At 36.4% G+C, this 11587-nt stretch overlaps 1 protein-coding gene and 1 pseudogene across 14 annotated transcripts in view; both read right to left on the bottom strand.

Moving 5' to 3' along the window:
* Nucleotides 1-11587, bottom strand: part of Lrch3 (leucine rich repeats and calponin homology domain containing 3) — a 120819-nt gene that overhangs the window by 60530 nt on the left and 48702 nt on the right. For all 14 annotated transcript variants that reach the window (XM_048794234.1, XM_048794228.1, XM_048794236.1 and 11 more), the window contains exons 5-6: nt 8642-8778; nt 7250-7359 (exon numbers count right to left, since the gene is read on the bottom strand). In XM_048794234.1, the coding sequence (XP_048650191.1) occupies nt 7250-7359; nt 8642-8778 (247 nt within the window). The remainder of the gene's footprint in view (nt 1-7249; nt 7360-8641; nt 8779-11587) is intronic.
* Nucleotides 4660-7243, bottom strand: LOC107143195 (annotated as a pseudogene).

Here is an 11587-nt window from a genome sequence, read left to right on the forward strand (position 1 = left end):
GCAAATGCCATGATCTTGTTATTTTTTAGTGCTGAGTAATATTCCATTGTGTATAAATGCCACATTTTTAAAATTCATTCATCTATTGAAGGGCATCTAGGTTGGTTCCACATTCTAGCTATTGTGAATTGTGCTGCTATAAACATTGATGTGGCTGTGTCCCTGTAGTATGCTCTTTTTAGGTCTTTTGGGTATAGTCCGAGAAGGGGAATAGCTGGGTCAAATGGTGGTTCCGTTCTCAGCTTTCCAAGGAATCTCCATACTGCTTTCCAAATTGGCTGCACCAATCTGCAGTCCTACCAGCGATGTATGACTGTACCTTTTTCCCCCGCATCCTAGCCAGCACTTATTATTGTTTGACTTCATAATGGCTGCCATTCTTATTGGAGTGAGATGGTATCTTAGAGTAGTTTTAATTTGCACTTCTCTGATTGCTAGAGATGGTGAGCATTTTTTTCATGTATTTGTTGATTGATTGTATATCCTCTTCTGAGAAGTTTCTGTTCAAGTCCTTGGCCCATTTGTTGATTGGGTTATTTGCTTTTTTGTTGTTTAACTTTTTGAGTTCTTTGTATACTCTAGAGATTAGAGCTCTATCTGATGTTTGAGGGGTAAAAATTTGTTCCCAGGATGTAGGCTCCCTATTCACCTCACATATTATTTCTCTTGCTGAGAAAAAAGTTTTTAGTTTGAATTCGTCCCATTTGTTGATTCTTGGTTTTAACTCTTGTGCTATAGGTGTCTTATTAAGAAATTTGGGGCCTGCCCCCACGTGATGAAGATTAGGGCCAACTTTATCTTCTATTAGACGCAGAGTATTTGGTCTGATTCCTAGCTCCTTGACCCATTTTGAGTTGACTTTTGTGTATGGTGAGAGAAAGGGATTCAATTTCATTTTGTTGCATATGGATTTCCAGTTCTGCCAGCACCATTTGTTGAAGATGCTATCCTTACTCCACTGCATGTTTTTAGCACCTTTGTCTAATATAAGGTAGTTGTAATTTTGTGGATTTGTCTCTGTGTCCTCTATTCTGTACCATTGGTCTACCAGCCTGTTTTGGTGCCAGTACCATGCTGTTTTTGTTACTATTGCTCTATAGTATAGTTTAAAATCTGGAATCGCAATACCACCAATTCACTCTTCTTGCTTAGAATTACTTTAGCTATTCTGGGTCTCTTATTTTTCCAGATGAATTTCATGATTGCTTTTTTCTATTTCTGCAAGGCATGTCATTGGGATTTTGATGGGAATTGCACTGAATCTGTAAAGTGCTTTTGGTAATATGGCCATCTTAATAATATTAATTCTACCAATCCATGAGCAAGGTAAATCCTTCCATCTTCTAAGGTCTTCTATTTCTTTCTTCAGAGTTCTGTAGTTTTCATTGCATAGATCTTTCACCTCTTTTGTTAGGTGGATTCCTAGGTATTTTGTTTTTTTTTTTTGAGGATATTGTGAATGGAGTAGTTGTCCTCATTTCCATTTCAGAGAATTTGTCACTGATATACAGGAATGCCTTTGATTTACTGGTATTGATTTTATATACTGCCACTTTGCTGAATTCATTTACTAGTTCTAGAAGTTTCTTGGTTGAACTTTTTGGGTCTGCTAGGTATAGGATCATGTCATCGGCAAATAATGCTAATTTAAGTTCTTCTTTTCCTATATTTATGTCTTTAATTTCTTTCGTCTAATTGCTCTGGCTAGTGTTTCAAGAATTTTTGAATAGAAGTGGTGAGAGAGGGCATCCCTGTCTTGTTCCAGATTTTAAAGGGAATGCCTTCAATTTTTCTCCATTTAGAATAATGCTGGCCTGAGGCTTAGCGTATATAGCTTTTACCATGTTGAGGTAATTTCCTGTTATCCCTAATTTTTCTAGAGTTTTGAACATAAAGGGATGCTGTATTTTGTCGAATGCTTTTTCAGCATCGAGATGATCATATGGTTCTTATCTTTGAGTCTATTGATGTGGTGAATAACATTTATTGATTTCCGTATATTGAACCAGCCTTGCATCCCAGGGATGAATCCCACTTGGTCATGGTGCACAATCTTTTTGATATGATTTTGTACCCGATTTGCCAGAATTTTATTGAGGATTTTTGCATCTATATTCATTAGGGATATTGGTCTGAAGTTTTCTTTCTTTGAAGTGTCTTTATCTGGTTTTGAAATCAGGGTGATGTTGGCCTCATAGAATGCATTTGGAAGTATTCCCTCTTTTTCTATCTCCTGAAATAGATTGACGAGTATTGATATTAGTTCTTCTTTAAAGTTCTTGTAAAACTCTGCTGTATATCCGTCTGTTCCTTTTCTTGGTTGGTAATCTTTTGATGGCTTCTTCTATTTCCTCACTTGATATTGGTCTGTTTAGCTCATATGAGCATATGAGCTCAATCTGGGTAGCTCATATGCCTTAAGGAATTTATCGATGCCTTCACTATCCTCTATTTTATTAGAGTATAGGGTTTCAAAATAATTTCTAATTATCTTCTGTATTTCTGAAGTGTCTGTTGTGATGTTGCCTTTTTCATCCTGTAAGCTAGTAATTTGGGTTCTCTCTCTTCTTCTCTTTGTTAACGTGGCTAGTGGTCAATCAATCTTATTTATTTTTTCAAAGAACCAACTTTTAGTTTTGTCAATTTTTTTGATTGTTTCTTTTGTTTCGATTTCATTGATTTCAGCTCTGATTTTACTTATTTCTTGCCTTCTACTGTATTTGCTGCTAATTTGTTCTTCTTTTTCTAAGGCTTCGAGGTGTAGTGTGAGGTCATTCATTTGCTGGCTTTTCCTTCTTTTAAGGAATGAACTCCATGAAATGAATTTTCCTCTTAGTACTGCTTTCATAGTGTCCCAGAGATTTCGCTATGTTGTGTCTGAGTTTTCATTCACCTCTAAGAATTTTTTAAATTTAATCTTTGATGTCTTCTGTAACCCTTTGTTCATTCAGTAGCATATTGTTTATTCTCCATGTGATGTAGGATTTTTTCTTTCTTATTTTATTATTGATTTCCAATTTCATTCCATTATGATCAGATAAAATGCATGGTAATGTCTCTACTCGTTTTTATTTGCTAAGATTTGCCCTGTGACATAATATATGGTCTATTTTTGCGAAGGATCCGTGTGCTGCTGGGAAGAAAGTTTTGTTAAGTCTTGTTGGTGTATGGTTCCCTTGAGCAGTATGTAGTGTCCTTGTTTATCCATTTTGATTAACTTTGGCTTGAAGTCTATTTTATTTGATACAAGTATGGACACCCCTGCTTGCTTCCGAGGTCCATATGAGTGGTATGATTTTTCCCAACCTTTCACCTTCAGTCTGTGTATGTCTTTTCCTATCAGATGAGTCTCCTGTAGGCAGCATATTGTGGGATCTTTTTTTTTAATCCAGTCTACTAGTCTATGTCTTTTGATTGGTGCATTTAAGCCATTAACATTTAGGATTACTATTGAGATATGGCTTGTACTTCCAGCCATATTAGGTTATTTATGTTACTTAACATGATTTGTTTTTCCTCTTTGATTAGTTTTTCCTTTACTGTACTACCTCCTGCTATTGGTTTTCATTGTTATTTTTCATTTCCTCTTCCTGTAATGTTTTGCCAAGGATGTTTTGAAGAGCTGGTTTTCTAGCTGCAAACTCTTTTAACTTTTGTTTATCGTGGAAGATTTTTATTTCATCTTCAATCCTGAAGCTTAATTTCGCTGGATACACGATTCTTCGTTGGAACCCATTTTCTTTCAGTGTTTGAAATATGTTGTTCCAGGATCTTCTAGCTTTCAGTCTGTGTTGAAAGATAAGCCGTTATCCTGATTGGTTTACCCCTAAATGTAATCTGCTTCCTCTCTCTTGTGGCTTTTAAAATTCTCTCCTTATTCTATATATTGGGCATCTTCATTATTATGTGTCTTGGTGTGGATCTCTTATGATTTTGTACATTTGGCGTCCTGTAGGCTTCTAGTATTTGGATTTTTTTCATTCTTTAAGTCTGGGAAGTTTTCTAGTATTATTTCATTGAACAGATTGCTCATTCCTTTGGTTTGGACCTCTATACCCTCTTGTATCCCAATAACTTTTAAGTTTGGTCTCTTTATGTTATCCCATGTTTCTTGGATGTGCCGCTCATGATTTCTTAACATTCTCGCTGAGCTGTCTATGTTCTTTTCAAGTTGAAAAACTTTGTCTTTGTTGTCTGATGTTCTATCTTCTAAGTGTTCTACTCTGCTGGTAATACTCTCATTTGAGTTTTTAATTTGGTTTATTGTTTCTTGCATTTCCAGGATTTCTGTTTTTTTTTTTTTTAATATCCTCTATCTCCCTGTAGAGTTGATCTTTTGCTTCTTGGATTTGTTTATGCAATTCATTGTCAAAGTGATCTTTCATTGTCTGATTTTGCTGTCTAATGTCTTCCTTGAGACTCCAGATCATCTGAAGCATGTATATCCTGAACTCTTTATTTGACATTTCATCAGCTGCAGATATTACCTCTTCTAATGTTGAATTGACCTGCATTGTTTGTGTTCCTTTCATTCCTTGTCTTTTCATACTGCTCATGTTTCATTCTAGCTTTGTGAAACTGTTGTGTTAATGGTTTTCCCCTTATATATTTATATTGTTCTTGTATAGCTCCAAAATCCCTCATTTGCGGAGAAAGACAATGTTAACAGTTCCCAATATCAACAGTACTGTGTGTGTGTTTTTTTTAATGTGTCTACTTTTAAAAATTGTTTTCTTCTTCTTAATTTTTGTGCTTGTTAATTAATCTTCATTTAGAAACCAAATGGAAATTTGTTAATCTGTTTTAGAGTAGGATACTGTGTAAGATCATTAGGGCTGTGTTCTTTTTTTTTTAATATTTATTTTTTCTTGTAGTTGGACACAATACCTTTATTTTATTTATTTTTATGTGTTGCTGAGGATCGAACCCAGGGCCTCACATGTGCTATGTGAGTGCTCTACCGCTGAGGCACAACCCCAGCCCAAGGGCTGTGTTCTTAAGCAAAATTTGACAGGTTCTTAAAGAAGATCTGAGGGGGGTTCTTCTTTTTTAATATTCAGTTTCCTTTAATGACCTCCCATCTCCCTAAAGAGAAGGTGCAGGCAGCTAGACAATGGCAAGAGATATTCACTTGAGGCTCTTACCCTGATAAGGCTTTGCCCACATGCTGGAAGGCCCCTTCCCAGGAAAGGACTCTTGGACCAAAGTCTGGGTCTCTTGGCTGCCAGGATCCAGTTTCCGCCATGTATATGACTTGTAGTCCACCTGCCAATCTGGACTCAGCAGAAAGGCATGCTCCTAGCCTCAGAAGACCCAGACTCCAGAAATGGAGATGTTATTATTGGTTTCAAAGAGGATGACACTGGCCAAGGTGTTCTTTCTCAGCTTGTCCAATTGCTGAAACATTTCAGTGATAAGTTGCAACTCATGATGGCCTGAGTGAGCTCTTTAGGAAAGTGGTACTCAGTATACCACAAGGACCAGCCATCCTTATCAAAGTGCTCCCAAAAATATGGCAGCGCCACAGAAAGCGTGTCCTCCTTGGAGTATCTGCATTTAAGTTCATCCAACACAAAGGTACTCTTAGGCAGGTGAACAAAAGGGTCCTTGGCCTTGGGCTCAGCAGCCACTGCCTGGTCACAATAATCCATCTCCTCCTCTGGAGGTGGGGCAGCTGCCTTTTTCTCCTCTTTCCACTTGGCCTGGGGCTTCTGCTTCTCTTCCTGTGAAACCTCCTCTTTTGGGGCTGTCTCTCTGCAAACTTCTTAGAACTAAACTGAGCCATTTTCTCACACAGTTTCATCTTTCCCAAGATATCCTGGAACTGGGGCTGGTTAATGCAGGTGAGGAACCAGTGATTTGTACTGGGAAAAGCCTGATGGAAAGAAGTCTCCAAGACCTGTTTATAGAGTGACAGTGGGTTGCAGTCAACTGTGATATTAGTCAGTGTTACTTGTTCGCCCACCAGAAAAGTCCTTGTCTTCAAGTGAACATCCAGCAGCCGCAGAATTCACCATATCTCCTTCTTTGCATTCTCAGTGGCCTGTTTGTTGTGGTGTATGATGCTCAGGATAGGGAACACCCAGGTACTGGCTGGGGGCACTATGTCACTATCAGCAAAGCTCACCCACTGTACCGTCTGGGCTGCTGCTTCTGGAGTACTTTCCTACAGCTCCTCATTGCTCACATAGCAGGTGATGACATTGCTCTCAAACATACAGAATCCATCGTCATCCTCAAATGCTTAGAACCTTGCCAGTAGGAAATTTGAGGAGAAATTCAGGGGTCCAGTTGGTTTGGCCAAAGTGGAGAGCATGCAGACCTGAGTCCCACTGTAGTGAGTAGCGATGAGGGCCTTGGAGGCCCTCCAGTTTTGGGGATACGGATACAGGATCCCAAACACTACGGTGATTCCACAGAGAAAGGGCGGGTTCTCTCTTAAGTAAAGTCCAGAAGCATTTCTGTACCTTCGCTGAGACATCTATTTTGCTTGTTTAAAGGTCCCTGAATTATTTCCTGTACTTAAGATTGTTCTAGATGGTTGGGACTGCCAAACAGATAACCTTATAAATCATGTGGTATGTAACAGTGATTTATAGATTAAACTATCCTTAAAAAATGTCAATTGTCAACAAATCCAACCTCTTCACTCTCTGAGGGATATATGAAACTCAAAAAGTTCAAACAATTTGCCATACGTCACAAAGCTTGTTATCAGCAGAGCTAAGGTTAGTTAGAAGTCATTCAGACCAGTCAGGGTTTTTTTTTTTTTAATATTTATTTATTTATTTATTTTAGTTTTAGGCGGACACAACATCTTTGTTTGTATGTGGTGCTGAGGATCGAACCTGGGCCGCACGCACGCCAGGTGAGCGCGCTACCACTTGAGCCACATCCCCAGCCCCCAGTCAGGGGTTTTTAACTGGGTACCCTCCCCTGAGGATACTGGTAATGTCTGAAGACACACACTAGGAGGGTGCCATTGGCACCTACTTGGCAGAGGCCAAGAATGCTGCTAAAAGTCTTATAATGTAGAATAACAAAGAATTATCTGGTCCAAAATGTCAATAATGCTTTAGAACTACACTTTGTCAGATCTAAATAGTCAATTTTATTTATAATTCAACATTCTGAGAATAGAAGTGTTAAAGCAGGTTATTTCTCAGGCAAATATTCAGGCAAATTTAAGGATCTAGTTTAATTTATTCCCTGTGTAATGGAATATGATAAAAGAAGAAAACATACTTACCAGGAGCCAAAACCCAAGGGTCTCCTATCATAATCTGGCAGATCTGGAGCAATCTTACCAGCTTGTATGTTCAGGAATTTAAATATGTGGATTTTGCCTTTTATACATATCTAAATAAAATAAAATATAAGTGTGACAAAATTATTATTGAACACATTATTATTTTTGTTCTTTTTATAATCATAACCGGCTTTTTATGTAATGTAAATTGGGATTAGAAGGCATTTCTACCAAGTTTGTAGCACAATGTTAAAAAACTGATTATACTATTTGGTTCATTATTTGTTATTTTAGGTATTTTACTAGTAAATATAGGTTTCTGTCTTTTGGTTACCAGTAACTTTCAGTTACACACAGAAATAACTTATGATTATAAGCATTGTTAAAACACCAAGTAAATTTATCACACTAAGTTACATATAGTCAGGAATTTTAAGACTTCTCTCCAATAAATTATATTGACAACTTTTGATTTTAGGAATCCAAAAATTATGTACAATTGTGGTTTTGATCCTACTTTCTATAAGATTAAAATGACAAAATAGTAAAGTTATATATATATATTTTGTGACCTGTCCCAGAATTAAACAACTTCTTTAAGCTGATGAAATTCTTCTATACTTACAAGGTTTTTATACTACGTTTTTACAGATGCCATAAAGAGTACCTTAAGCTTGTGTAAAATCATCAATAAATTCCAGAGTTAAAAAAAAAATACTGTGAAAACTAGGGGTTGGCTAACATTTTTATAGATTGTAGGATAACTACGATCTATGTGAAAAGCTACTTTATAACTAAATAGTTTCATTTAAGTCCCTGAGAAAGAAATGAACAAACTAGTTAGATGGGGAACTTAAGAGTTTGGAAAATAGGAAGATGGTACAAAAACAATGGTCAAAAGAACACATTGATACATCTTTAATTTGGAAAGCTTTTTTTGTGTCTAACATTTATGTTCTCTATATCCAAGTTTTGCTAGGAGAAAACTGAGAGAGAAATTTCATATTTTATTAGAAAAAGAATTTTAGGGGGCTGGGGTTGTGGCTCAGTGGTAGAACACTGCCTAGAACACATGAAGCACTGGGTTTGATCCTTAGCACCAAATTAAAAAATAAATAATAAAATAAAGGTATTGTGTCCATCAACAACTAAAATATACATAAATATAAATGCATATAATTTTAGAAGAATTCCTCAACTTAAAAAATGCCAAACTGGGGAAAGGAAAACCATTTGTGAAAACATCACCTATCTTCCATTCCACTTATTCAAGGTTTCTAAAGAATATATATGTACATGCATTTATTTTAAGAAAATAACAGAAAGATAAATGCATATAAATTTAATTCTTTTGTCAAAACATGTATATAACATATTTCAACTAAGGTTTACCTGTGCAGGAGGTGACTGCAGTGGATTGTTATCTAGGGTGATCACTTGTAGGTGCCTAAGATTCCGATAACAAACAGGGATTGCTATAATTTTATTGCATGAGAAGTCTAACCGTATCAAAGGTAACTCTGCCAGCTCTGCAAAAAGGTAAAATGGAAATGAACAATTAATGATATTTTAAGTCTACATAATTTTTACAAGCACTTTTAATTAAATAACAATGGATTTAACATAGGTATTTACCTCCATTCTTGGTGACTAACTGATAAAGCAAAGTGATGTAAAATAAAATCTAGTTATCTATAGGTAGGAACACTAATAAAAATCAGGCAGTTTGACCTGATACAGAATTACAGAAATTCCCAGAAATTGGAGGCCCTGATACCAAAAAAAGGTGAGAAAAACAAAAGGAGTAGATGACAAGTCTTTATAAAAACGTAATCAGATGCCTAGGTCCCCAGTTCCAACTCACACAGTTGGAGCACTACTCTTCTCCAACCCTATAGAAGTCAGCCAGTTAATTCTCTAGTGAAATTGAACCAAAGCTCTGAACTCAGGGACCTCGGGTACAATGGGAAATCAGATGAGATGCCAATTGAAAATGGAGGAGTGAAAGACTATACAATCAATGGCAATTCCATAGCACATTCCACCCCACCCCACTCTCTCTCCAATTCTTGTAGGCCAGTAGATAGAAATACATACACTAATATACAAGAAATAGAACATCTTTCTCTAAAGAAGCTATACAGTGCATTATAAAAGGCCTTTAGACACTGTTAAGGCATTCTCCCTAATAAAAACACCCAGCTTGCCGTTTAATTACCCTTCTGCAGTTTACGCCTCATAGAATCAGCACTTTTAGTCGGCTGTGCATAGACAACATATGATCCACAGACATTTAGAGAAGCCAATGACACGTGAGAAAGAAATCAAAACCAACTAACCCACCAAAAAAAGGAACTTCGAAGAAACAAATAATTATAGAGGAAGCAGAAGAAAATTTTGAAAACTTAGAATTAATATCCTTAATTTCAGAGAGTGAGAATATTGAACCACTGAAACACAAAAGAGATTTTTTGGTGGGGAGAAAAATCGTAATAACAAGATTTTTTAGAAATGAAAAATATGTCAGAAATTAAAAATTCAGAATAAATTTCTGAAAGCAAATATCCAAGAATAGGCCAGGTACAGTGGCACACACCTATAATCTAAGCTACTCAGGAGGCAAGAGGATCAAGTTTGAGGCTAATTTGGGCAACTTAGCAAGACCCTGCCTCAAAATAAAAAATAAAAAAAGGGCTCGGGACGTAGCACAGTGAATAGAGCACCATTGTGTTCAATCCCTGTGTCCCTTGCCCCCAACATCCTCAAAATCTAGGAATGGTTGGAACTATTTTACAGGATAACACAAAAGGACAAAAAAGGGAACAATGAAAAAGATAAGAAAAATCAAAGGCTCAATCAAAGAGGTCTAACATTCAATTCCAAAAAAATGAACAGACACCAAAAGAGAGAAAATTACCAAAAAGAGAAAGAAGCAAATTTTTCAAAATAAGGCCTAGAGTACCTCAAGTATCTAGCATGGTGAGTGAAAACAACTCATACTATGGCACAACATCAAAAAGTTCACAGCAGCAGGGAAAAAAAAAAAAAAAAAGGAAAGACCTTAAAATCTTTCAGAGAGAAATATTTGGTCACAAAGGACTGGAATTAGAAGTATTTTCAAAAATCAATTTTTAACACTGGAGGCTAAAAAAAAAAAAAAAAAAAAGGCTTAAAAGTCCTAAGAGCAAACAGCCTAGAATCTATAATCTAATAAATTATCAATCAAGGGGAGTAGGGAATAAAGACGGATGGGGTCTCAAAAAAAAAAATAAAATGTTATCCATGACACATTCCCCTTCTCACAAAACAACTAAAAGATGTCCTTCAGCAAAACAGAGGAAAACTAAGAAAAGGAAGATCTGAAATCCAAAGAGTATTCAACCCAGAAGAAAATAGGCAGGGGTAGCACCATTTAGAGAACCACCAGCTCAGAAGAAGAAGAGAGAAAAAGGTCTTAGTGGGGAAGATATACAGGAAAAAAAAGTGATAGAAAAATCTGATGCATTTGACAAAGAAGGCTGCTGGATAAAAAGGGTAGAATTAGCCATGGATACATTTTAAAAAATTAAACAAATTTTTTTAAAAATAATCATTATTAACCCTAGAAAACAAGAACAAAATATACAAGAAAGAAAATGAAGGCTGGGGACATAGCTCAGTTGGTAGAGTGCTTGTCTCACGTGCACAAGGCCCTGGGTTAAATCCCTTGCACCACCAAAAAAAAGAAAGAACGAAGGAAAGGAAATGAAATCAGAGCGTATCACTTAAACTGGAAGGAATAATATTCATATATTATAGTAATATAAATACCGAATAAACATTTTTTTAAATATTTATTTTTTAGTTTTAGGTGGACACAATATCTTTGTTTTACATTTATGTAGTTCTGAGGATCGAACCCACTGCCTCATGCATGCTAAGTGAGCACTCTACCACTGAACCATAACCCCAGCCCCTGAATAAACACTTTTAATCAAAAGTGGTAACAAGATGATACTGGAAAGACAGAAGGAGGAAAATAAAGGTTATGATACGGTGATACTATAAGAAAATAAAAACCTGATTTATCATAACAGAAGTTGACATAGGTGTTAAAGTTGACAAACCAGCATTAGCTTAAGGTGTACTATTTAGAATATGTCAGCTAGTCAGGTGCAATGGTTCAATCTGTAATCCTAGCAGCTTGGGAGGCTGAGGCAGGAGAATCTCAAGTTCAAAGTCAGCCTCAGCAACATAGCAAGGCCCTAAGCAACTCAGCAAGACCCTTGTTTCTAAATAAAATGTTAAAAAAGGGGGGGGGGGTCTGTTGTTATAGGTAGTCTTTCACTATCAGTCCAT

This window comes from Marmota marmota, unplaced genomic scaffold (assembly GCF_001458135.2).
Source record: "Marmota marmota marmota unplaced genomic scaffold, marMar, whole genome shotgun sequence".
Lineage (NCBI taxonomy): Eukaryota > Metazoa > Chordata > Mammalia > Rodentia > Sciuridae > Marmota > Marmota marmota.